At 47.3% G+C, this 22,148-nt stretch overlaps 1 protein-coding gene and 1 pseudogene across 50 annotated transcripts in view; both read left to right on the top strand.

Moving 5' to 3' along the window:
• The window catches only part of LOC114246679 (uncharacterized), an 85,909-nt gene that overhangs the window by 7,393 nt on the left and 56,368 nt on the right, over positions 1-22,148 (top strand). For 20 of the 50 annotated variants that reach the window (XM_089731325.1, XM_089731303.1, XM_089731293.1 and 17 more), the window contains exons 6-21: positions 1,484-1,623; positions 2,304-2,421; positions 4,158-4,297; positions 5,107-5,227; positions 5,726-5,871; positions 8,113-8,260; positions 8,382-8,521; positions 9,193-9,310; positions 11,443-11,552; positions 11,875-12,022; positions 12,144-12,283; positions 13,090-13,207; positions 13,704-13,849; positions 17,241-17,388; positions 17,510-17,649; positions 20,429-20,561. In XM_089731325.1, the coding sequence (XP_089587451.1) occupies positions 1,484-1,623; positions 2,304-2,421; positions 4,158-4,297; positions 5,107-5,227; positions 5,726-5,871; positions 8,113-8,260; positions 8,382-8,521; positions 9,193-9,310; positions 11,443-11,552; positions 11,875-12,022; positions 12,144-12,283; positions 13,090-13,207; positions 13,704-13,849; positions 17,241-17,388; positions 17,510-17,649; positions 20,429-20,561 (2,154 nt within the window). Of the gene's footprint in view, positions 1-1,483; positions 1,624-2,303; positions 2,422-4,157; positions 4,298-5,106; positions 5,228-5,725; positions 5,872-8,112; positions 8,261-8,381; positions 8,522-9,192; positions 9,326-11,442; positions 11,553-11,874; positions 12,023-12,143; positions 12,284-13,089; positions 13,208-13,703; positions 13,850-17,240; positions 17,389-17,509; positions 17,650-20,428; positions 20,562-22,148 lie in introns of all 50 variants that reach the window. The other 30 variants (XM_089731313.1, XM_089731309.1, XM_089731302.1 and 27 more) reach the window with 18 other exon arrangements.
• Positions 9,952-10,887, top strand: LOC149501892 (uncharacterized; annotated as a pseudogene).

The raw sequence follows: 22,148 nt of genomic DNA, 5'->3' as shown, positions 1-22,148 counted from the left end.
TCGTTCTCTCCCGTGGCATGTCGCAGCCGGAGTGCCACAAGACTTCGCTCGCTCCCCGATAGTTATTAGTATATTTATTAACTAAGCCCCGGTCGCCGGTGACACAGTTAGCCCTTTTCGCGGATGATGCTATCTACAACTCGAGTATGACTATGCATGAATACTCGCTATGCTATGACTCGACTATGCATGAACAACATTCATGCATAGTAAACTCCAGATCGCGGTCACCAATTTATAACATCAACACCACGAAAAGGACAGCTGTGCTTAAAAAAAAAGACTCTTCTACTAGTAGGATCTCGTCACAAATTAGGCGCGGTAACTCCATTCGTGCCATTAAAATCTTTGACCGGCCCATACCGTGGGCTTCGAAGGCTAAGTACCTAGGCACCCCCCTTCGACAGAGGAATGACATTCAGGCCACACATTAAGTCAGTACGCAATCGAGCCGTATTCCTACTCAGTCGATTCTACCCCAAGGTTTGCGATGTAAATTGTCCCTTCTTATCAAGGTGACACTCTACATAACTTGCATTCATTCCGTCGTGACCTATGCAAGGGTAGTATTCGCTCACACGGTCCGAACACACATTCACTCTCTCCAGGTTATCCAGTCCCGTTTCTGCGGGATAGCTGTCGGAGCTCCGTGGTATGTGGGAAATGTTGAACATTACAACGACTTAAATTTAGTACCGATACGAAAGTTTCTTAAGAAAGCGTCAGAACGCTACTTCGACAAAGGAGCACGACACGAAAACCCTCTTATCGTGGCCAGATTCACTCTCTGTGCTTGTAGACCTCTGAAGCACCAGTCACCGTCCTCGTCAAACTCGACGATAACGAACGTTCGACGATAGTTCGACGAGCGAACTAGCTCATCGACACAGCCCACTGAGTTTCTTGTCGGATGGTAGATTCTGCGAAGCACTGCTCTTGTTAGGACTAGTGATAGCAAATTCTCTCAGGTTGAGCTCGTGAGCTCACCTACCCATCCGGGCGTAGTTGGAATAGCCTCTTAGGCTACTAGCGAATAGGTGGGTCCAAAAAAAATTAAAAGAGATGCAAAACAAGATGGCGAGGACGGTTAAACGAGCGATGTGTAAAAAATGATGTCCGTTAATTCTTAGTTATAAATAATAGGGAATTAACATATGTACATAGATAGATATTGCAGTTTTATTTTACGCCCCATTCTACATATCTTTACGGCCATCACCCCAATTATTACATATAATAATATATAGGTACAAATATGGTACATATAGGTTATGGGTAATGAAATGGCAAGGGGTCGGATGGACGTGTCGCAAATGGAAGTCCAAATGTTAGCGTAGATTTAAAAGATAAAGCCAAAAACGAAGGTAAGAAGCATCGTCAAGGATCATTCACTGTCTCTTATCTCACATTACGTGGAGTCGAGTAACCGATAAAAAAGGTGCGGTCAGCCATCTTGAGAATAAAAAAAATATATAATTTACAGTGAACCAAGATTTGATCAGTTCTGTTGATCACCAACAACAAGATGCCGTGGTAAACGCCAAGAGTGTGTTTAGGGAGAAATTCCAACGTTGGTCTCCAAAGAAATTGAAGACAAAGAGTAAGATAAGTTTGGACAAAGAGGTAAGTGGCGACAACCCTATTCGTTAAGGTTGCCTCGACGCTAAGAAAGTCATTGTTCTCAGTTAGAAGACATCACAATCACGTGACATTGTACATGTTAATGTAAAAGCTGTCGAAGTCAACGAATTTTATTAGGTTTTTTTTAAATATTTACATATATCGTATAGACATCCACTTAAATTATATCTGTGAAAGTGTGTTTGTTTGTTTGTCCTTCTTTCGCGTTGAACATAGCAACGGCAACGGACAGAGATGTTTTTGAAAATGAACTGAAATTGAAATGACAGTATTAGGTCAGGAGAGTGACATGGGTCTTAACCCGAAAAAGTATCTAATTCTCACGGGAACTTACACTGACGCTGTTGAACAGCCAGTAGCAACGTAAATGTCGCCACCCAAGTTGAGACAGAGTTCTAAGTCTCAGCTCTACAGTACATCGACTGTCTCGCCCTTCAAACCGAAACGCGTTACTGCTTCACGGCAGAAATAGGTAGGGTGGTTATACCTACCCGTGCGGACTCACAAGACGTTCTACCGCCAGTAATTACGCTATTACTGAATATTACATGATGTTATCCCGCAGGTCACGACAACATTAAAGCACTGTTCATTTATAATGTTTATTTTATGTATTGTCTGTCTGTTGGTCACACAAACGAATTCGCCTTTACCCCTCTCAGAAATTCACCACATGCTTCGTCAATGATTTGCCGCGTGCAACGAGCGACATTTGCAATCCGACGAACGCACACAGCGTATTTGTACAAGATGAAGATAAAAATGAAAATTCTGGCCGCGGTGAGTGTAGCGATGTTAGGTTCAAGCCGATAACTTGAATACTCTACTAGGTGGATTCAGCAACACATGTCTTGAGCCTCCTGAGTTTCTCGCCGAATCTTCGCAGCGGGTCGCGATTCCGATCCGGTGGTAAATTGGTAAATTCTGCGAAGCACTGCTCTTGATATGTAGAGCGAATGTTAGCAAACTCTCTCAGGTTCAATTTAACCGTATAACATGGGCGTGCCAAACATTCGTTCTCATCATCAAGTCCTCTTGTCAAACCGTTCGTGTCGGTATCGAGTCGAGGGACTCGTTCTCTCCCGTGGCATATCGCAGCCGGAGTGCCGCAAGACTTCGCTCTCTCCCCGATAGTTATTAGTATATTTATTAACTATAAACCCCGGTCGCCGGCGACCCAGTTAGCCCTTTTCGCGGATGATGCTATCTATAACTCGAGTATGAACATGTCGTTCATGCATAGTAAACTCCAGATCGCGTTTACCAATTTATGACATCAACCCCACGAAAAGTACAGCTGTGCTCTTCAAAAAAGCTCTTCTACTAGTAGGGTCTCGTCACAAATTAAGCGCGGTAAGTCCATTCGTGCCATTAAAATCTTTGGCTGGCCCATACCGTGGGCTTCGAAGGCTAAGTACCTAGGCGTCCCCCTTCGACAGAGGAATGACATTCGGGCCCCACATTAAGTCAGTACGCGATCGAGCCGTATTCCTACTCAGTCGATTCTACCCCAAGGTCTGCGATGTAAATTGTCCCTTCTTATCAAGGTGACACTCTACATAACTTGCATTCGTTCCGGCGTGACCTATGCAAGGGTAGTATTCGCTCACACGGTCCGAACACACATTCACTCTCTCCAGGTTATCTAGTCCCGTTTCTGCGGGATAGCTGTCGGAGCTCCGTGGTATGTGGGAAATGTTGAACATTACAACGACTTAAATTTAGTACCGATACGAAAGTTTCTTAAGAAAGCGTCAGAACGCTACTTCGACAAAGGAGCACGACACGAAAACCCTCTTATCGTGGCCAGATTCACTCTCTGTGCTTGTAGACCTCTGAAGCACCAGTCACCGTCCTCGTCAAACTCGACGATAACGAACGTTCGACGATAGTTCGACGAGCGAACTAGCTCATCGACACAGCCCACTGAGTTTCTTGTCGGATGGTAGATTCTGCGAAGCACTGCTCTTGTTAGGACTAGTGATAGCAAATTCTCTCAGGTTGAGCTCGTGAGCTCACCTACCCATCCGGGCGTAGTTGGAATAGCCTCTTAGGCTACTAGCGAATAGGTGGGTCTAAAAAAATTAAAAGAGATGCAAAACAAGATGGCGAGGACGGTTAAACGAGCGATATGTAAAAAATTATGTCCGTTAATTCTTAGTTATAAATAATAGGGAATTAACATATGTACATAGATAGATATTGCACTTTTATTTTACGCCCCATTCTACATATCTTTACGGCCATCACCCCAATTATTACATATAATAATATATAAGTACAAATATGGTACATATAGGTTATGGGTAATGAAATGGCAAGGGGTCGGATGGACGTGTCGCAAATGGAAGTCCAAATGTTAGCGTAGATTTAAAAGATAAAGCCAATAACGAAGGTAAGAAGCATCGTCAAGGATCATTTACTGCCTCTTATCCTACGTTACGTGGAGTTAAGCAACCGATAAAAAAGGTGCAGCGAGTCATCTAGAGAATAAAAATAATAATTGTAATTTACAGTGAACCAAGATTTGATCAGTTCTGTTGATCACCAACAACAAGATACCTTGGTAAACGCCAGGAGTGTGCCAAAGAGGAATTCCCAACATAGGTCTCCAAAGAAATTGAAGACAAACAGTATGAAAAGTTTGGACAAAAATGTAAGTGGTGACAACCCTATTCGTTAAGGTTGTCTCGAAGTTAAAAAAGTTATTATTCTCAGATACAAGACATCACAGTCACATGACATTGTATATAATAGTGTAAAAGTTCTCGAAGTTTTTATATATATTGCATAGGCCGGTAAACATACGGCCCATCTAGTGTTTGAGTGGTTACAGAAGTATATAGACATCCACTTAAATTATAAATGTACAAGTGTGTTTGTTTGTTTGTCCTTTCACGTTGAAACGAACCAACGACAACAGACTAAGATGTTTATAAAGTGACAGTATTAGGAGAGTGACATGAGCCGTATCCCGAAAAAGCATCTAATTCTCACGGGAACTTACACTGACGCTGTTGAACAGCCAGTAGCAACGTAAATGTCGCCACCAAAGTTGAGACATGAGTTCTAAGTCTCAGCTCTACAGTACATCGACTGTCTCGCCCTTCAAACCGAAACACGTTACTGCTTCTCGGCAGAAATAGGCAGGGCGGTGGAGCCTACCCATGAGGACTCACAAGACGTTCTACCACCAGTAATTACGCTATTACTAAATATTACACGATGCTATTCCTTCATGGTGAAAGTCATTTGTGAACATAGCTTAAGAGCGTATTTCGTTAGACAAATCGGTTACTGTCTGCGGGATTCGAATCTTGGCACAGCCGCGTCGCTCTATGCGAACGCACCGGCCGTCTTATCCCGCAGGCCACGACTACATCGAAGCACTGTTCATTTATAATGTTTATTTTGTATATTGTCTGTCTGTTGATCACACAAACGAATTCCTCCTTCCCCTCTCAGAAATTCACCGCATGCTTCATCAGTGATTTGCCTTGTGTTGTGACAAGACGCATTAAAAAACGGAAGAACCTACAGAGAGCATTTGTACAAGTTGACGATAAAAATGAAAATTCTGGCCGCGGTGAGTATAGCAATAGTGCAAGCCCTCTCCTTGTTCATGTCGGAGTAAGGGTAAGGGTAAGGTTTCCCTAGTCCCGACTCCCTTTTTAAGTATCGACCAAATCATCACGGTAGAGGCCAATCCTGCAGCGTCCACCTTGATGGCAGCGGCAAACCAATCGCCTCCGACAAGAAAGCCGCGTTCAGCCCTTCGGAATAACAACACCATTATTGGTGCAAAACAACTTACAAAAGAAAAATAAAGGCTAAAGAAAAGAAAAGGTTGACACGAGAGGAAAAAGAAAAAGAAGCTATATAAAAAAATCGTAACTGTGACTCAATCAGTTAAATTTATGGAAACGTCCGAGATAGAGGATCCAATCAAGGATCCAGTTCAGTCCTCCGAGCCTCTCTCCGACATGCCTCAGTCTCAACCTAGTGCTGTGGAAAACTCTTAGCCACCACTCCCAACCCAAGGAGTATGACCCGCAGGGTCTTAATTGTAACAAAATATTTACAGATATACAAATCTCGGACGATTGTGTAATAGACGCGGATTACGCTGATGACTCTGCAGAAAAAATGGGATGGAAAGAAAAGAAAAATGGCGTCCGCGATAAACTTAGTGAATCTATGGGAGATATTGAAACCGCCTTCGAGGATGATGTGAGTTTACATGTCGATATTTATTTAGTCATTCACTCAATCATTCGTTCATATTTTTTTGACAAACTAGAAGTACATTATGTTGTATTACAGATCGTTAAACAAAAACTAAACAGGGTTTCCATAGTTAACACAACACAATCGAGTGGGTAGTGTACAAAAAAACAGAAAACATTAGTGATATCAAGGGGAAGAAAGGCTATGGCTAAGTTTAAGCGACGAGTCTTGGCAGGCGATACTCGACTTCTACGAGTCCACCGTCTCGCAGAAGGAAGCGGCGTAACGGTAGACGGAGAGAGAGCCCTTCTTACCTCCCATGCCTTCGCCGCCGAGCTGTAGGTGGAGGAGAACGTTCGTCCAACTCTGGGCCCTGTGAGTTGGCAGTCAGTCTCCTCCCAGTGATGGTCATGGGGCGACCTGAGGGGGTTAAGGCTGCGCCGCATGCTACCGTCACTCTAGCGCGCTGGTATCAGGAGGATGGGACGTCGCGCCGGCGGCTGTGGTCCGCGTTTCCGTCGTCGCTGTCGTCATCGAACATACTGAGAAAGAGTAACTCGGTCGACGGTAGGCAAGCTGGTTCTGACCCAGCGGGTTATCCCGCAACATCAGCGGCATCACCCGTGCGGTCTGATGGGCTGCCGTATCGCGGAGACCGGCGTCGATGTTTCGTCAACGACCGCATCTAAGACCCGTCGGTCGGGCGTCCTAGAGGTGGCGCCGCGAGTCAAGTTATAGTTTTGACTGCAGGAACCACTTGTGACTCTCTGACGGGGTTCTGACTCTGGGCGGAGATCGGATGTAGGGTTTTAGAGTGCAAGGCGAGTCGCATGGAACGGTTGTGGCCTAAAAAAACCTTGGGCACTCGGTCTGCTCCCAACATTTGAAGACCATCAAGTCCCACATATCCCGCGTGCTCCATAGACGCGGATCTTAGGAGGTTCAGCCCTCTTTCTTTTTTGGGTCGGGGACCGTACCTCCTACGGGGTATGTGGGATTAGTTCGCGACTGCGAACCGCGATCCCAAGGATGTTTTCAGGACCCTACCTACTAAGCGACTCCTGCACTCTTCGTCCAAGCGTTCGATCCCCTCCGAGGTCAGAACCCGGATGAAGTAGGGCGTTTACCGCGGTCAACACTACACAACCAGACGGCCCGGCTAAGGAAGGCGAAGGACGCCTAAGGACGCATTGCACGAGACGCAGTGCGATGCGGCTGTTGTACAGGAGGCAGCCTTGTACCCCGGTTGGCCGCAACGGATACAAAGGTCACTGTGGTCCACAATAGAGTGGCACTTGGCGAGGCCGTGGCCAGTGCCAAAGCACCGAAGACAGCACCACAGTCTAATCTCCTGCCATTGCACGTGGGCTACTATCCAGCCTACGTGCAGTCTCTCTGGGCTATCTAAACATGGACCTTAAGAAGGGGTGCGATCGGGCAACGCGCCCATGTCGTACGACTCCCGGTATATGTACCGCGGAAGTCCCCGAGATTGAAGTTGGTTATTTTTATCTCTGCCATTTAAAGGGCCCCCGCGACGGGCACCACCTTGGGGTCCTGCAGGTTTTCCGTCAGACGGGCTGCCAAATTTTCGGCTGCGGCGCTGAAATTTGCGCCGACGCATTCTAGAAGGCGGGCCCCGTTGGTAGTCTGCCGGACCCTTAAACCACCCCCTCCACGGCGAGGGCGTCTATATTAATACCACCACGTGCCCGGGTCATTACCTCGTGATAGGTGATGCCCTTTTCTTTGGCGACCGGCACCAGCTCTATCACCCATTCTTTATCGATACTCATCAACGTAAAGAGTGCGAGAGAGAAACGAATTTCTTGGCAATCCATGGATTTGTCATGGGAGTGTCGGTGGAATTGCAGAGGAATTTATACGAAGGCTACGAACGGACTAGCGACCCTAGTGCAGGCTCAAGCTCCTATCAATGCACAATACTCTCACCGCCAAATAGTGTTCGATAGGAAACACTACAGTGCAGCGGAGTCAACGAAGCATCAATCGCGTTCGAGTGGCAACCGCGTATGAGGAGAAAACATGATCTAAAGCGATGTTAAAGAGCAAGCGCAAGACAGGGTGAAATGGAGGCAACTTGTGAGGGCCCTATGTACCAGCAGGGTGCCCTAGAACTACAACAACTCACCTCCATTCTCCACCTTGAGACGTGAAACCGAAATCTCAATCTGCATTATGTTGTCTCCTCAAAAGACGAACATAAGGCATTAATGTTTTCAGGATTTAAATGAATATTTGCAGACCGAAGTATCCAGTCCACCGCGTTCAAAAATCACCAACAACAAGCCCACCGCGATATCGTCGAACGCGGATTGTTCTGGAAGTCCAAATGTTAGCGTAGATTTGAAAGATAAATCCAAAAACGAAGGTAAGAAGCATCGTCAAGGATCATTCACTGCCTCTTATCCCACATTACGTGGAGTCAAGCAACCGATAAAAAAGGTGCAGCGTGTCATCTAGAGAATAAAAATAATAATTGTAATTTACAGTGAAAGAAGGTTTAATCAGTTCTGTTGATCACCAACAACAAGATGTCTTGGTAAACGTCAGGAGTGTGCCAAAGAGGAATTCCCAACATAGGTCTCCAAAGAAATTGAAGGCAAACAGTATGAAAAGTTTGGACAAAAATGTAAGTGGTGACAACCCTATTCGTTAAGGTTGTCTCGACGCTAAGATATTCAGTGTTCTCAGTTAAAAGACATCACAGTCACATGATATTGTACATATTAATGTAAAAGTTCTCGAAGTTTTATTGGTGGTAGGACCTCATGTGAGTCCGCACGGCTAGGTACCATCACCGCGCCTATTTCTGCCGTGAAGCAGTGACGCGTTTCGATTGCATAGGCCGGTAAACATACGGCCCATCTAGTGTTTGAGTGGTTACAGAAGTGTATAGACATCCACTTAAATTATAAATGAGAAAGTGTGTTTGTTTGTTTGTCCTTCATCCACGACGACTGAGATATTTTTAAGGTGACAGCACTTTTTTTTTTATTGCTTAGATGGGTGGCCAAGCTCACAGCCCAACTGGTGTTACTAAAGTATTACTAAATATTACACGATGCTATTGTTTCATGGTGGAAGTCATTCGTTAACATATCTTTAGAGCGTATTTCGTTAGACAAATCGGTTCCTGTCTGCGAGATTCGAACCTTAGCACGGTCGCGTCGCTCTATGCGAACGCACCGGCCGTCTTATCCCGCAGGCCACGACAACATTGCAGCACCGTTCATTTATAATGTTTATTTTATGTATTGTCTGTCTGTTGGTCACACAAACGAATTCGCTTTTCCCCCTCAGAAATTCACCTCATGCTTGGTCAATGAATTGCCGCGTGCAAAGAGCGACATTAGCAAACCGAAGAACCTACAGAGTGCATTTGTACAAGATAAAGATAAAAATGAAGATTCTGGCCGCGGTGAGTATAGCGATGGTAGGTTCATGCCGATAACCTGAACGCTCTATTAGGTCGAGACAGCGACTTCTTCACTTCAATTTCAATCTTGACCATCCTAAGTTTTTCGCCTGATCAGCGCAGTGGGTCGCGTTTTCGATCCGGTGGTAAATTCTACGAAACACTGCTCTTGCTAGGGCCAGTGTTGTTAGCAAATCCGCTCAAGTGGAGCCCAGTGAATTCTCCACAGCGAAACTAGAATAGTCCCTTAGCCAGCGAATAGGTAACGGAAAAAAAACATTGCTATCTCTGTTATGTGACGCACGTAAAGAAAGAGAAAGAGAGAAGACACTGAAACCTGACATCGGAAACCACATAAGTTTTCGTCATCTCACGATTATCTAAAACCGCGACATTATATCTGTAGGACGGGCAAGAACGTAATGTATAAAAAATCGTGGGACGGAGCGTTAAGGTGTGAGCGAGAGAAAACGATAAGAAAGAGAGAAATAATGGAGAGATGCAAAGCAATATGGTGAGGACGGTTAAATGGGCGATATGTAAAAAATGGTGTCAGTTAATTCTTGGTTATAAATAAAGGGAAAATTTTGGAATGATAACATACATAGGTAGGAGAGACCACATTATTGACACCATCCTCAGACATGATAGGGGCGAACCAATCACGTATCGGTAAGGGCAGCGTCGGGCAAACCTTTTTTTATTTTTTTTATTTGGGGGCCTAACCTCCTACGAGGTCACCACGCATAAGGGGCGAGCGGGGTATATGAGACTCAACGATCTGAATGGTGTTGTGAGCAGACCGCGGGCCCAAGGATTTTAGGGCCCACCCACTAAACGACTCCCCTGCACTCTTACACCCGACGTCCGATCCCCTTCAATGAGGTAGGGGTGTTACCACGGTCAACACTACAACCAGACGGCGCGGCTCACCCCAAGGACGCCCAGCCGACGGAGCCTTCGAGGCGAATCGAAGGCTCTGAAACGTCGGCCGTCTCGGTACGGGAGCCCGTCAGGCCGCCCAGACGGTGCCGCCGGTGTCCCGGAATACCCCGCTGGACCAGAACGAGCCTGCCGGGTCAGGACGCGATACACCGCCAACCGGTCGCTCTATTACTCCTCGGCGGCGCGTACCGCCTACCTACCTACCGCTACCTACAGGGGCCGGAACGTACGGGCGTATTCCCGCCTCCGGCCCCCGGCTCGACGGCGACGGATCAATGCGGAAAGGGAAGAGCTTCCCCTTCTCTCGCTCCGCCGCCTCCTTCTGCGAGATGTTGGACTCGCAGAAGTCGAGCATCGCCTTCCCGGACGCGTCGCTGCTGAGCATCGTAGCCACGACGCACGGCAGCGAGAGGTCCTCTCCTATGACCGCGACGAGGGCGGCGCGTTGCTCGTCGAATCCAGAGCAACGCGCCAATGTGTGTTCCGCTGTGTCATCCTCGTCGCGGTCTGCGCAATGGTGGCACTGCGCCGTAGGTTGCCTTCTGGCTATTTTATGCAAGTACCGACCGAAACATCTGTGGCCGGTAAGCATCTGAGTAAGCCGGAAGGTGAGGCACCATACGGGTGCGCCGTAGAGTGCCATCGACCGCACTACCCCCATGTAGAGGCGGCGCGCCACCTGATCGCCATCGGCCGAGAACCCCCTGCCCTGTGAACCGATGACTAGCCCTGATATGCGGGAAGAGCTTAGATGCTGAAGGCAGACTATCGGAGAGGCCTACATCCAGCAGTGGAAAGATGCAGCCTGATGACGATATGCTCCTCACCAAACCAACATTAATCACCAGTCTCACCTTGATGAGTAGCGAGCGAATTGCGACTGAAGTGACTACCCTCAATTGTCGTGATAACTAAATTGAGTTTTAATCGATATATAGACGAAGATCTTGTTATGTATTCTGAGCTCCAGCTCGTAACCGTACTGTGAAGGAGCGCGGTCGTGTCTGGCGACTGCCTCCTGCCCCTAAACAGTTACCGCTTGCAGCTTGAAGGGTCCTTAGACACTGGTATGCATCAGAATTGAGTCGTCTACCTCACGTCTCTTAATGAGCGTCCGTGAGCACTCGTGAGTACGAGCCGTTTCTAGCTCGAAATCGTGTTGGCTTTTAATTGTAACGAAATATTTGTAGATATTCAAATCTCGGACGATTGTGTAGATGCGGACTTCGCAGATGACTTTGTAGAAAAAAATGGATTTAGTGGGTCCAAGGAAGATATCGAAACCGCCTTCGAGGATGACGTGAGTTTACATGTTGATATTTTATTTAGTCATTCACTCAATCATTCGTTCATATTTTTTTCACAAACTAGAATTACATTATGGTGTGTCAAAGATAGTGACACAAAAACTAAACAGGTTTCCATAATTAACACAACACGAGCAAGAGTAAGCGCAAGACAGGGTGAAATGGAGGCAATTTGTGAGGGCCCTGTGTACCAGCAGGGTACCCTAGGACTACAACGACTCTCCTCCATTCTCCAACTTGAGACGTGAAACCGAAATCTCAATCTGCATTATGTTGTCTCCTCAAAAGACGAACATAAGGCATTAATGTTTTCAGGATTTAAATGAATATTTGCAGACCGAAGTATCCAGTCCACCGCGTTCAAAAATCACCAACAACAAGCCCACCGCGATATCGTCGAACGCGGATTGTTCTGGAAGTCCAAATGTTAGCGTAGATTTGAAAGATAAATCCAAAAACGAAGGTAAGAAGCATCGTCAAGGATCATTCACTGCCTCTTATCCCACATTACGTGGAGTCAAGCAACCGATAAAAAAGGTGCAGCGTGTCATCTAGAGAATAAAAATAATAATTGTAATTTACAGTGAACCAAGATTTGATCAGTTCTGTTGATCACCAACAACAAGATGCCGTGGTAAACGCCAGGAGTGTGCCAAAGAGGAATTCCCAACATAGGTCTCCAAAGAAATTGAAGACAAACAGTAAAATAAATTTGGACAAAAATGTAAGTGGTGACAACCCTATTCGTTAAAGTTGTCTCGACGCTCAGAAAGTCATTATTCTCAGATACAAGACATCACAGTCACATGACATTGTACATAATAGTGTAAAAGTTCTCGAAGTTTTTATATATATTGCATAGGCCGGTAAACGTACGGCCCATCGGTTTGAGTGGTTACAGAAGTATATAGACATCCACTTAAATTATAAATGAGAAAGTGTGTTTGTTTGTTTGTCCTTTCACGTTGAAACGAACCAACGACATCAGACTAAGATGTTTATAAAGTGACAGTATTAGGAGAGTGACATGAGCCGTATCCCGAAAAAGCATCTAATTCTCACGGGAACTTACACTGACGCTGTTGAACAGCCAGTAGCAACGTAAATGTCGCCACCCAAGTTGAGACGTGAGTTCTAAGTCTCAGCTCTACAGTACATCGGCTGCCCCGCCCTTCAAACTGAAACGCGTTACTGCTTCTCGGCAGAAATAGGCAGGGCGGTGGAGCCTACCCATGAGGACTCACAAGACGTTCTACCACCAGTAATTACGCTATTACTAAATATTATACGATGCTATTCCTTCATGGTGGAAGTCATTCGTGAACATATCTGAAGAGCGTATTTCGTGAGACAAATCGGTTACTGTCTGCGGGATTCGAACCTTGGCACAGCCGCGTCGCTCTATACGAACGCACCGGCCGTCTTATCCCGCAGGCCACGACAACATCGAAGCACTGTTCGTTTATAATGTTCATTTTATGTGTTGCCTGTATGTTGATCACATAAACGAATTCCTCCTTCCCCTCTCAGAAATTCACCACATACTTCATCGGTGATTTGCCTTGTGTAAAGAGACGCATTAAAAAACGGAAGAACCTACAGAGAGCATTTGTACAAGATGACGATAAAAATGAAAATTCTGGCCGCGGTGAGTATAGCAATAGTGCAAGCCCTCTCCTTGTTCATGTCGGAGTAAGGGTAAGGGTAAGGTTTCCCTAGTCCCGACTCCCTTTTTAAGTATCGACCAAATCATCACGGTAGAGGCCAATCCTGCAGCGTCCACCTTGATGGCAGCGGCAAACTAATCGCCTCCGACAAGAAGCCCCGTTCAGCCCTTCGGAATAACAACACCATTATTGGTGAAAAACAACTTACAAAAGAAAAATAAAGGCTAAAGAAAAGAAAAGGTCGACACGAGAGGAAAAAGAAAAAGAAGCTATATAAAAAATCGTAACTGTGACTCAATCAGTTAAATTTATGGAAACGTCCGAGATAGAGGATCCAATCAAGGATCCAGTTCAGTCCTCCGAGCCTCTCCCCGACATGCCTCAGCCTCAACCTAGGGCTGTGGAAAACTCTCAGCCACCACTCCCAACCAAAGGAGTATGACCCGCAGGGTCTTAATTGTAACAAAATATTTACAGATATACAAATCTCGGACGATTGTGTAATAGACGCGGATTACGCTGATGACTCTGCAGAAAAAATGGGATGGAAAGAAAAGAAAAATAGCGTCCCCGATAAATTTAGTGGACGTAACGGAGATATTGAAACTGCCTTCGAGGATGATGTGAGTTTACATGTTGATATTTCGTCATTCACTCAATCATTCGTTCATATTTTTTTGACAAACTAGAATTACATTATGTTGTAAAGATCGTTAAACAAAAACTAAGCAGGGTTTCCATAGTTAACACAACACAATCGAGTGGGTAGTGTACAAAAAAACAGAAAACACATTAATGATATAATAACCGGCAAACTTCTTGAGCATTTGTCGACGTAGTGGGGGTAAGTTTGCGCATGGTACACTCACGTGCAAAAACATTACTTACTCTGCGTCATAATGCTATTAAATTATTAAAATCAACATATGTATTTATTTATATATTTATTAGAACATCAACAAAACATATAGGTTAATAATTGTAATAATTTAATCTTGGGGTAAAATAGATATTCCTTCTATTAAGTCAAAACTAGAGCTGTTGCCAGGTCTTGGTTCAGTTGAAGCGAAGCTGGTATTTGTAATTTTTTTTTCGTTATCATAATCTTGACCATCATCATCATCACTGTTTTCATCACCCGAGTCGCTATCATCGTGATGAGTCGACATAGGGCTCATCGGCGTAGTTTACAACTCGGTCGATTCGGTCTTCTTTTTTGTCTATAATTAATTATTTTTTGAAGATATTCGATTCGTAGTAATCGAATGTTACTTTTTTCATTTACCAGCTTCCGATTATTTTCTGTTCTTTTTTTCCATCTGAAGCCTAGCTCTTTCATAATCCGTCGTAAGCTTAATTCCGAGCCATTAAAATTTATATCTTCTTTAAATTTTTCGAAGCCTTTCTACGGTATGGAGTTTCGCTGCTTGTTATGTAGTTATTATGATTACATCTTTTTATTACAGATTGAACGAAACTATCCATTCCGGTAACTTTCTTCTTCCCTGATCTTTTCTTACCCGGAGTCCGAAACACGGCGAGCAAGCCAGAGCCTTTAGCTTCGTTAATAATGCACCTAACAGTACTCACTGATGTTTTTGTTGCTTCCGAAGTCTGTTTTAATTTTTCCATATCATTCTTCCCCTGTTTTATAATGAAGCAATATACATCGTACACAAATTTTCTACCCTTTCTTTTAAGTACTACACCAGTTTGTCACGGCATAGTGTATGTTTTATAAAAAATCAACAAACACTCAACAAATAGCAATGGCAACAAAGTCCACAAGCAATTATAACAAATAACTTAACGATTAATAACGATAGACTTTCCACTGTACGCAAGCGTACTTTTGGGAGCAAGCGGAATGAGGGCGCAGTGCGGGACGCAGGGTTCGACTGATCTACCAATAACACGCTCGATACGATTTCCCCTGCCGTCGCGCCTCACCCTCACCACCAAAGTGATCTAAAATTCGGTTCTGCGCAGTCAAGGTCATTTGCTCACGAAGTTTGCCGATTACTATATCGAGGGGAAGAAAGGCTATTTAATTTAAGCGACAAATCCTAGCAGGCGATACTCGACTTCTACGAGTCCGCCGCCGAGCTGTAGGTGGAGGAGGACGTTCGTCCAACTCTGGCCCCCGTGAGTTGGCAGTCTCCTCCCGGTGATGGTTATGGGGCGACCTGAGGGGGTCGAGGTTACGCCGCATGCTACCGTCACTCTAGCGCGCTGGTATCAGGAGGATGGGACGTCATGCCGGCAGCTGTGGTCCGCGTTTTCGTTGTCGCTGTCGTCATCGAACATACTGAGAAAGAGTAACTCGGTCGACGGTAGGCAAGCTGGTTCTGACCCAGCGGGTTATCCCGCAACATCAGCGGCATCACCCGTTCGGTCAGATGGGCCGCCGTATCGCGGAGACCGGCGTCGATGTTTCGTCAACGACCGCATCTAAGACCCGTCGGTCGGGCGTCCTCGAGGTGGCGCAGCGAGTCAAGTTATAGTTTTGACTGCAGGAACCCCTCGTACTCTCTGACGGGGTTCTGACTCTGGGCGGAGATCGGATGTAGGGTTTGAGAGTGCAAGGCGAGTCGCATGGAACGGTAGTGGCCTAAAAAAAAACCTTGGGCACTTGGTCTGCTCCCAACAGTTGAAGATCATCAAGTCCCACATATCCCGCGTGCTCCATAGACGCGGATCTTAGGAGGTTCAGCCCTCTTTCTTTTTTGGGTCGGGGACCGTACCTCCTACGGGGTATGTGGGATTAGTTCGCGACTGCGAACCGCGATCCCAAGGATGTTTTCAGGACCCTACCTACTAAGCGACTCCTGCACTCTTCTTCCAAGCGTTCGATCCCCTCCGAGGTCAGAACCCGGATGAAGTAGGGGGTTTACCGCGGTCAACACTACACAACCAGACGGCCCGGCTAAGGAAGGCGAAGGACGCCTAAGGACGCATTGCACAAGACGCAGTGCGATGCGGCTGTTGTACAGGAGGCAGCCTTGTACCCCGGTTGACCGCAACGGATACAAAGGTCACTGTGGTCCACAACAGAGGGGCACTTGGCGAGGCCGTGGCCAGTGCCAAAGCACCGAAGACAGCACGTGGGCTTCTATCCAGCCTACGTGCAGTCTCTCTGGGCTATCTAAACATGGACCTTAAGAAGGGGTGCGATCGGGCAACGCGCCCATGTCGTACGACTCCCGGTATATGTAGCGCGGAAGTCCCCGAGATCGCGATGGCCACGGCGAATTCCTCTTTTGTGCTGCAATTGCCCGGGCCCGTTATTTTTATCTCTGCCATTTTAAGGGCCCGCGCGACGGGCACCACCTTGGGGTCCTGCAGGTTTTCCGTCAGATGGGCTGCCAAATTTTCGGCTGCGGCGCTGAAATTTGCGCCGACGCATTCTAGAAGGCGGGCCCCGTTGGCAGTCTGCCGGACCCTTAAACCACCCCCTCCACGGCGAGGGCGTCTATATTAATACCACCACGTGCCCGGGTCATCACCTCGTGATAGGTGATGCCCTTTTCTTTGGCGACCGGCACCAGCTCTATCACCCATTCTTTATCGATACTCATCAACGTAAAGAGTGCGAGAGAGAAACGAATTTCTTAGCAATCCATGGATTTGTCATGGGAGTGTCGGTGGAATTGCAGAGGAATTTATACGAAGGCTACGAACGGACTAGCGACCCTAGTGCAGGTTCAAGCTCCTATCAGTGCACAATACTCTCACCGCCAAATAGTGTTCGATAGGAAACACTACAGTGCAGCGGAGTCAACGCAGCATCAATCGCGTTTGAGTGGCAACCGCGTATGAGGAGAAAACCTGGTCTAAAGCGATGTTAAAGAGCAAGCGCAAGACAGGGTGAAATGGAGGCAACTTGTGAGGGCCCAGGGTACCCTAGAACTACAAAACTCTCCTCCATTCTCCACCTTGAGGCGTGAAACCGAAATCTCAATCTGCATTATGTTGTCTCCTCAAAAGACGAACATAAGGCATTAATGTTTTCAGGATTTAAACGAATATTTACAGACCGAAGTATCCAGTCCACCGAGTTTGAAAATCTCCAACAACAAGCCCACCGCGATATCGTCGAACGCGGATTGTTTTGGAAGTCCAAATGCTAGCGCAGACTTAAAAGATAAAGCCAAAAACGAAGGTAAGAAGCATCGTCAAGGATCATTTACTGCCTCTTATCCCACATTACGTGGAGTTAAGCAACCAATAAAAAATGTGCGGCGAGTCATCTAGAGAATAAAAATAATAATTGTAATTTACAGTGAACCAAGATTTGATCAGTTCTGTTGATCACCAACAACAAGATGCCTTGGTAAACGCCAGGAGTGTACCAAAGAGGAATTCCCAACATAGGTCTCCAAAGAAATTGAAGACAAACAGTATAATAAGTTTGGACAAAAACGTAAGTGGCGACAACCCTATTCGTTAAGGTTGTCTCGACTCTAAGATATTCAGTGTTCTCAGTTAAAAGACATCACAGTCACATGATATTGTACATATTAATGTAAAAGTTCTCGGAAGTTTTATTGGTGGTAGGACCTCATGTGAGTCCGCACGGCTAGGTACCATCACCGCGCCTATTTCTGCCGTGAAGCAGTAATGCGTTTCGGCTTGAGGGTGGGGCAGCCGTTGTAACTATACTGAGACCTGAGAACTTATATCTCAAGGTGGGTGGCGCATTTACATTGTAAATTTATATGGGCTCCAGTAATCACTTAACACCAGTTGGGCTGTGAGCTCGGCCACCCATCTAAGCAATAAAAAAAAAGTACTGTCACCTTAAAAACATCTCAGTCGTCGTGGATGAAGGACAAACAAACAAACTAGAATTGGCGAGCGACTGAAGAGCTATCCCTCTGGGAGCCGTGCTTTTTGGTCGCTCGCCAAAGCTGCAGAAGGTAACTTTCGCAGGTCTAGTCTCCCACCACTACGCAAGTCCGATGACAGTCTGGCCCATAGTGCGAAAGAGAAGGCTGACCTTCTGGTCAAACTCTTCGCCTCGAACTCGACTGTGGATGACGGGGGTGCCACACCACCGAACATCCTCCGGTGTGATAGTTCCCTGCCGGAGATCTGCTTTACACAGTGTGCAGTCAGGCGGGAACTCCGACTCCTGGACGTCCATAAGTCGAGTGGGCCAGACGGCATCCCTGCAGTGGTTCTGAAAACGTGCGCCCCTGAGCTGACGCCTGCGCTAACGCGTTTGTATCGCCTCTCTTATTGCGCTAACAGGGTTCCGTCTTCATGGAAGACCGCCCACGTCCACCCTATCCCCAAGAAGGGTGACCGGTCGGACCCATCGAGCTATAGGCCTATCGCGATAACTTCCTTGCTTTCCAAGGTGATGGAGCGAATAATCAATATACAACTCCTGAAGTATCTGGAGGATCGCCAGCTGATCAGTGACCGACAGTACGGTTTCCGTCACGGTCGCTCAGCTGGCGATCTTCTTGTATACTTTACTCACAGGTGGGCTGAAGCCTTGGAGAGCAAGGGTGAGGCTCTTGCTGTGAGCCTTGATGTCGCGAAGGCCTTCGACAGGGTCTGGCATAGGGCACTTCTGTCGAAGTTACCATCTTACGGAATCCCCGAGGGTCTCTGCAAGTGGATCGCTAGCTTTTTGGATGGGCGGAACATCACGGTCGTTGTAGACGGTGATTGTTCTGATACCATGACCATTAACGCTGGCGTTCCACAAGGTTCGGTGCTCTCCCCCACGCTTTTCATCCTGTATATCAATGACATGCTGTCTATTGATGGCATGCATTGCTATGCGGATGACAGCACGGGGGATGCGCGATATATCGGCCATCAGAGTCTCTCTCGTAGCGTGGTGCAAGAGAGACGATCAAAACTTGTGTCTGAAGTGGAGAACTCTCTGGGGCGAGTCTCCAAATGGGGTGAATTGAACTTGGTTCAATTCAACCCGTTAAAGACACAAGTTTGCGCGTTCACTGCGAAGAAGGACCCCTTTGTCATGGCGCCGCAATTCCAAGGAGTATCCCTGCAACCTTCCGAGAGTATTGGGATACTTGGGGTCGACATTTCGAGCGATGTCCAGTTTCGGAGTCATTTGGAAGGCAAAGCCAAGTTGGCGTCCAAAATGCTGGGAGTCCTCAACAGAGCGAAGCGGTACTTCACGCCTGGACAAAGGCTTTTGCTTTATAAAGCACAAGTCCGGCCTCGCGTGGAGTACTGCTCCCATCTCTGGGCCGGGGCTCCCAAATACCAGCTTCTTCCATTTGACTCCATACAGAGGAGGGCCGTTCGGATTGTCGATAATCCCATTCTCACGGATCGTTTGGAGCCTCTGGGTCTGCGGAGGGACTTCGGTTCCCTCTGTATTTTGTACCGTATGTTCCATGGGGAGTGCTCTGAGGAATTGTTCGAGATGATACCGGCATCTCGTTTTTACCATCGCACCGCCCGCCACCGGAGTAGAGTTCATCCATACTACCTGGAGCCACTGCGGTCATCCACAGTGCGTTTCCAGAGGTCTTTTTTGCCACGTACCATCCGGCTATGGAATGAGCTCCCCTCCACGGTGTTTCCCGATCGCTATGACATGTCCTTCTTCAAACGAGGCTTGTGGAGAGTATTAAACGGTAGGCAGCGGCTTGGCTCTGCCCCTGGCATTGCTGAAGTCCATGGGCGACGGTAACCACTCACCATCAGGTGGGCCGTATGCTCGTCTGCCTACAAGGGCAATAAAAAAAAAAAAAAAAAAAAAAAAACACACTTTCTCATTTATAATTTAAGTGGATGTCTATACACTTCTGTAACCACTCAAATACTCGATGGGCCGTATGTTTACCGGCCTATGCAATCGAAACGCGTCACTGCTTCACGGCAGAAATAGGCAGGGTGGTGGTGCCTACCCGTGCGGACTCACAATTCGTTCTACCACCAGTAATACTAAAGCATTACTAAATATTACACGATGCTATTGTTTCATGGTGGAAGTCATTCGTTAACATATCTTTAGAGCGTATTTCGTTAGACAAATCGGTTCCTGTCTGCGGGATTCGAACCTTGGCATGGTGGCGTCGCTCTATGCGAACGCACCGGCCGTCTTATCCCGCAGGCCACGACAACATCGAAGCAGTGTTCATTTATAATGTTTATTTTATGTATTGTCTGTCTGTTGGTCACACAAACGAATTCGCCTTTCCCCCTCTCAGAAATTCACCTCATGCTTGGTCAATGAATTGCCGCGTGCAAAGAGCGACATTAGCAAACCGAAGAACCTACAGAGTGCATTTGTACAAGATGAAGATAAAAATGAAGATTCTGGCCGCGGTGAGTATAGCGATGGTAGGTTCATGCCGATAACCTGAACGCTCTATTAGGTCGAGACAGCGACTTCTTCACTTCAATTTCAATCTTGACCATCCTAAGTTTTTCGCCTGATCAGCGCAGTGGGTCGCGTTTTCGATCCGGTGGTAAATCCTACGAAGCACTGCTCTTGCTAGGGCCAGTGTTGTTGGCAAATCCGCTCAAGTTGAGCCCCGTGAACTCTCCACAGCGAAACTGGAATAGTCCCTTAGCCAGCGTATAGGTAACGGAAAAAAAATATTGCTGTCTCTGTTACATTATATCTTACATTATATCTGTAGGACGGGCAAGAACGTAATGTATAAAAAATTGTGAGACGGAGCGTTAAGGTGTGAGCGAGAGAAAACGATAAGAAAGATAGAAATAATGGAGAGATGCAAAGCAATATGGTGAGGACGGTTAAATGGGCGATATGTAAAAAATGGTGTCAGTTAATCTTGGTTATAAATAAAGGGAAAATTTTGGAATGATAACATACATAGGTAGGAGAGACCACATTATTGACACCATCCTCAGACATCATAGGGGCGAACCAATCACGTATCGGTAAGGGCAGCGTCGGGCAAACCTTTTTTTATTTTTTTTATTTGGGGGCCTAACCTCCTACGAGGTCCCCACGCATAAGGGGCGAGCGGGGTATATGAGACTCAACGATCTGAATGGTGTTGTGAGCAGACCGCGGGCCCAAGGATTTTAGGGCCCACCCACTAAACGACTCCCCTGCACTCTTACACCCGACGTCCGATCCCCTTCAATGAGGTAGGGGTGTTACCACGGTCAACACTACAACCAGACGGCGCGGCTCACCCCAAGGACGCCCAGCCGACGGAGCCTTCGAGGCGAATCGAAGGCTCTGAAACGTCGGCCGTCTCGGTACGGGAGCCCGTCAGGCCGCCCAGACGGTGCCGCCGGTGTCCCGGAATACCCCGCTGGACCAGAACGAGCCTGCCGGGTCAGGACGCGATACACCGCCAACCGGTCGCTCTATTACTCCTCGGCGGCGCGTTAGAGTGATTGATGGTAGCGCGCCGCGCGGCCTCTACCCCCTCAGGTCGCCCCTTGACCTTCATGGGGGGCCGCTACCTACAGGGGCCGGAAAGTACGGGCGTATTCCCGCCTCCGGCCCCCGGCTTGACGGCGACGGACCAATGCGGAAAGGGAAGAGCTTCCCCCTCTCTCGCTCCGCCGCCTCCTTCTGCGAGATGTTGGACTCGCAGAAGTCGAGCATCGCCTTCCCGGACGCGTCGCTGCTGAGCATCGTAGCCACGACGCACGGCAGCGAGAGGTCCTCTCCTATGACCGCGACGAGGGCGGCGCGTTGCTCGTCGAATCCAGAGCAACGCGCCAATGTGTGTTCCGCTGTGTCATCCTCGTGGCGGTCTGCGCAATGGTGGCACTGCGCCGTAGGTTGCCTTCTGGCTATTTTATGCAAGTACCGACCGAAACATCTGTGGCCGGTAAGCATCTGAGTAAGCCGGAAGGTGAGGCACCATACGGGTGCGCCGTAGAGTGCCATCGACCGCACTACCCCCATGTAGAGGCGGCGCGCCACCTGATCGCCATCGG

Source organism: Bombyx mandarina, chromosome 11, assembly GCF_030267445.1.
Source record: "Bombyx mandarina strain Sakado chromosome 11, ASM3026744v2".
NCBI classification, from domain to species: Eukaryota; Metazoa; Arthropoda; class Insecta; order Lepidoptera; family Bombycidae; genus Bombyx; species Bombyx mandarina.
The sequence above is the reverse complement of the archived record's forward strand: the minus strand, read 5'-3'. Positions and strand labels throughout refer to the sequence as shown.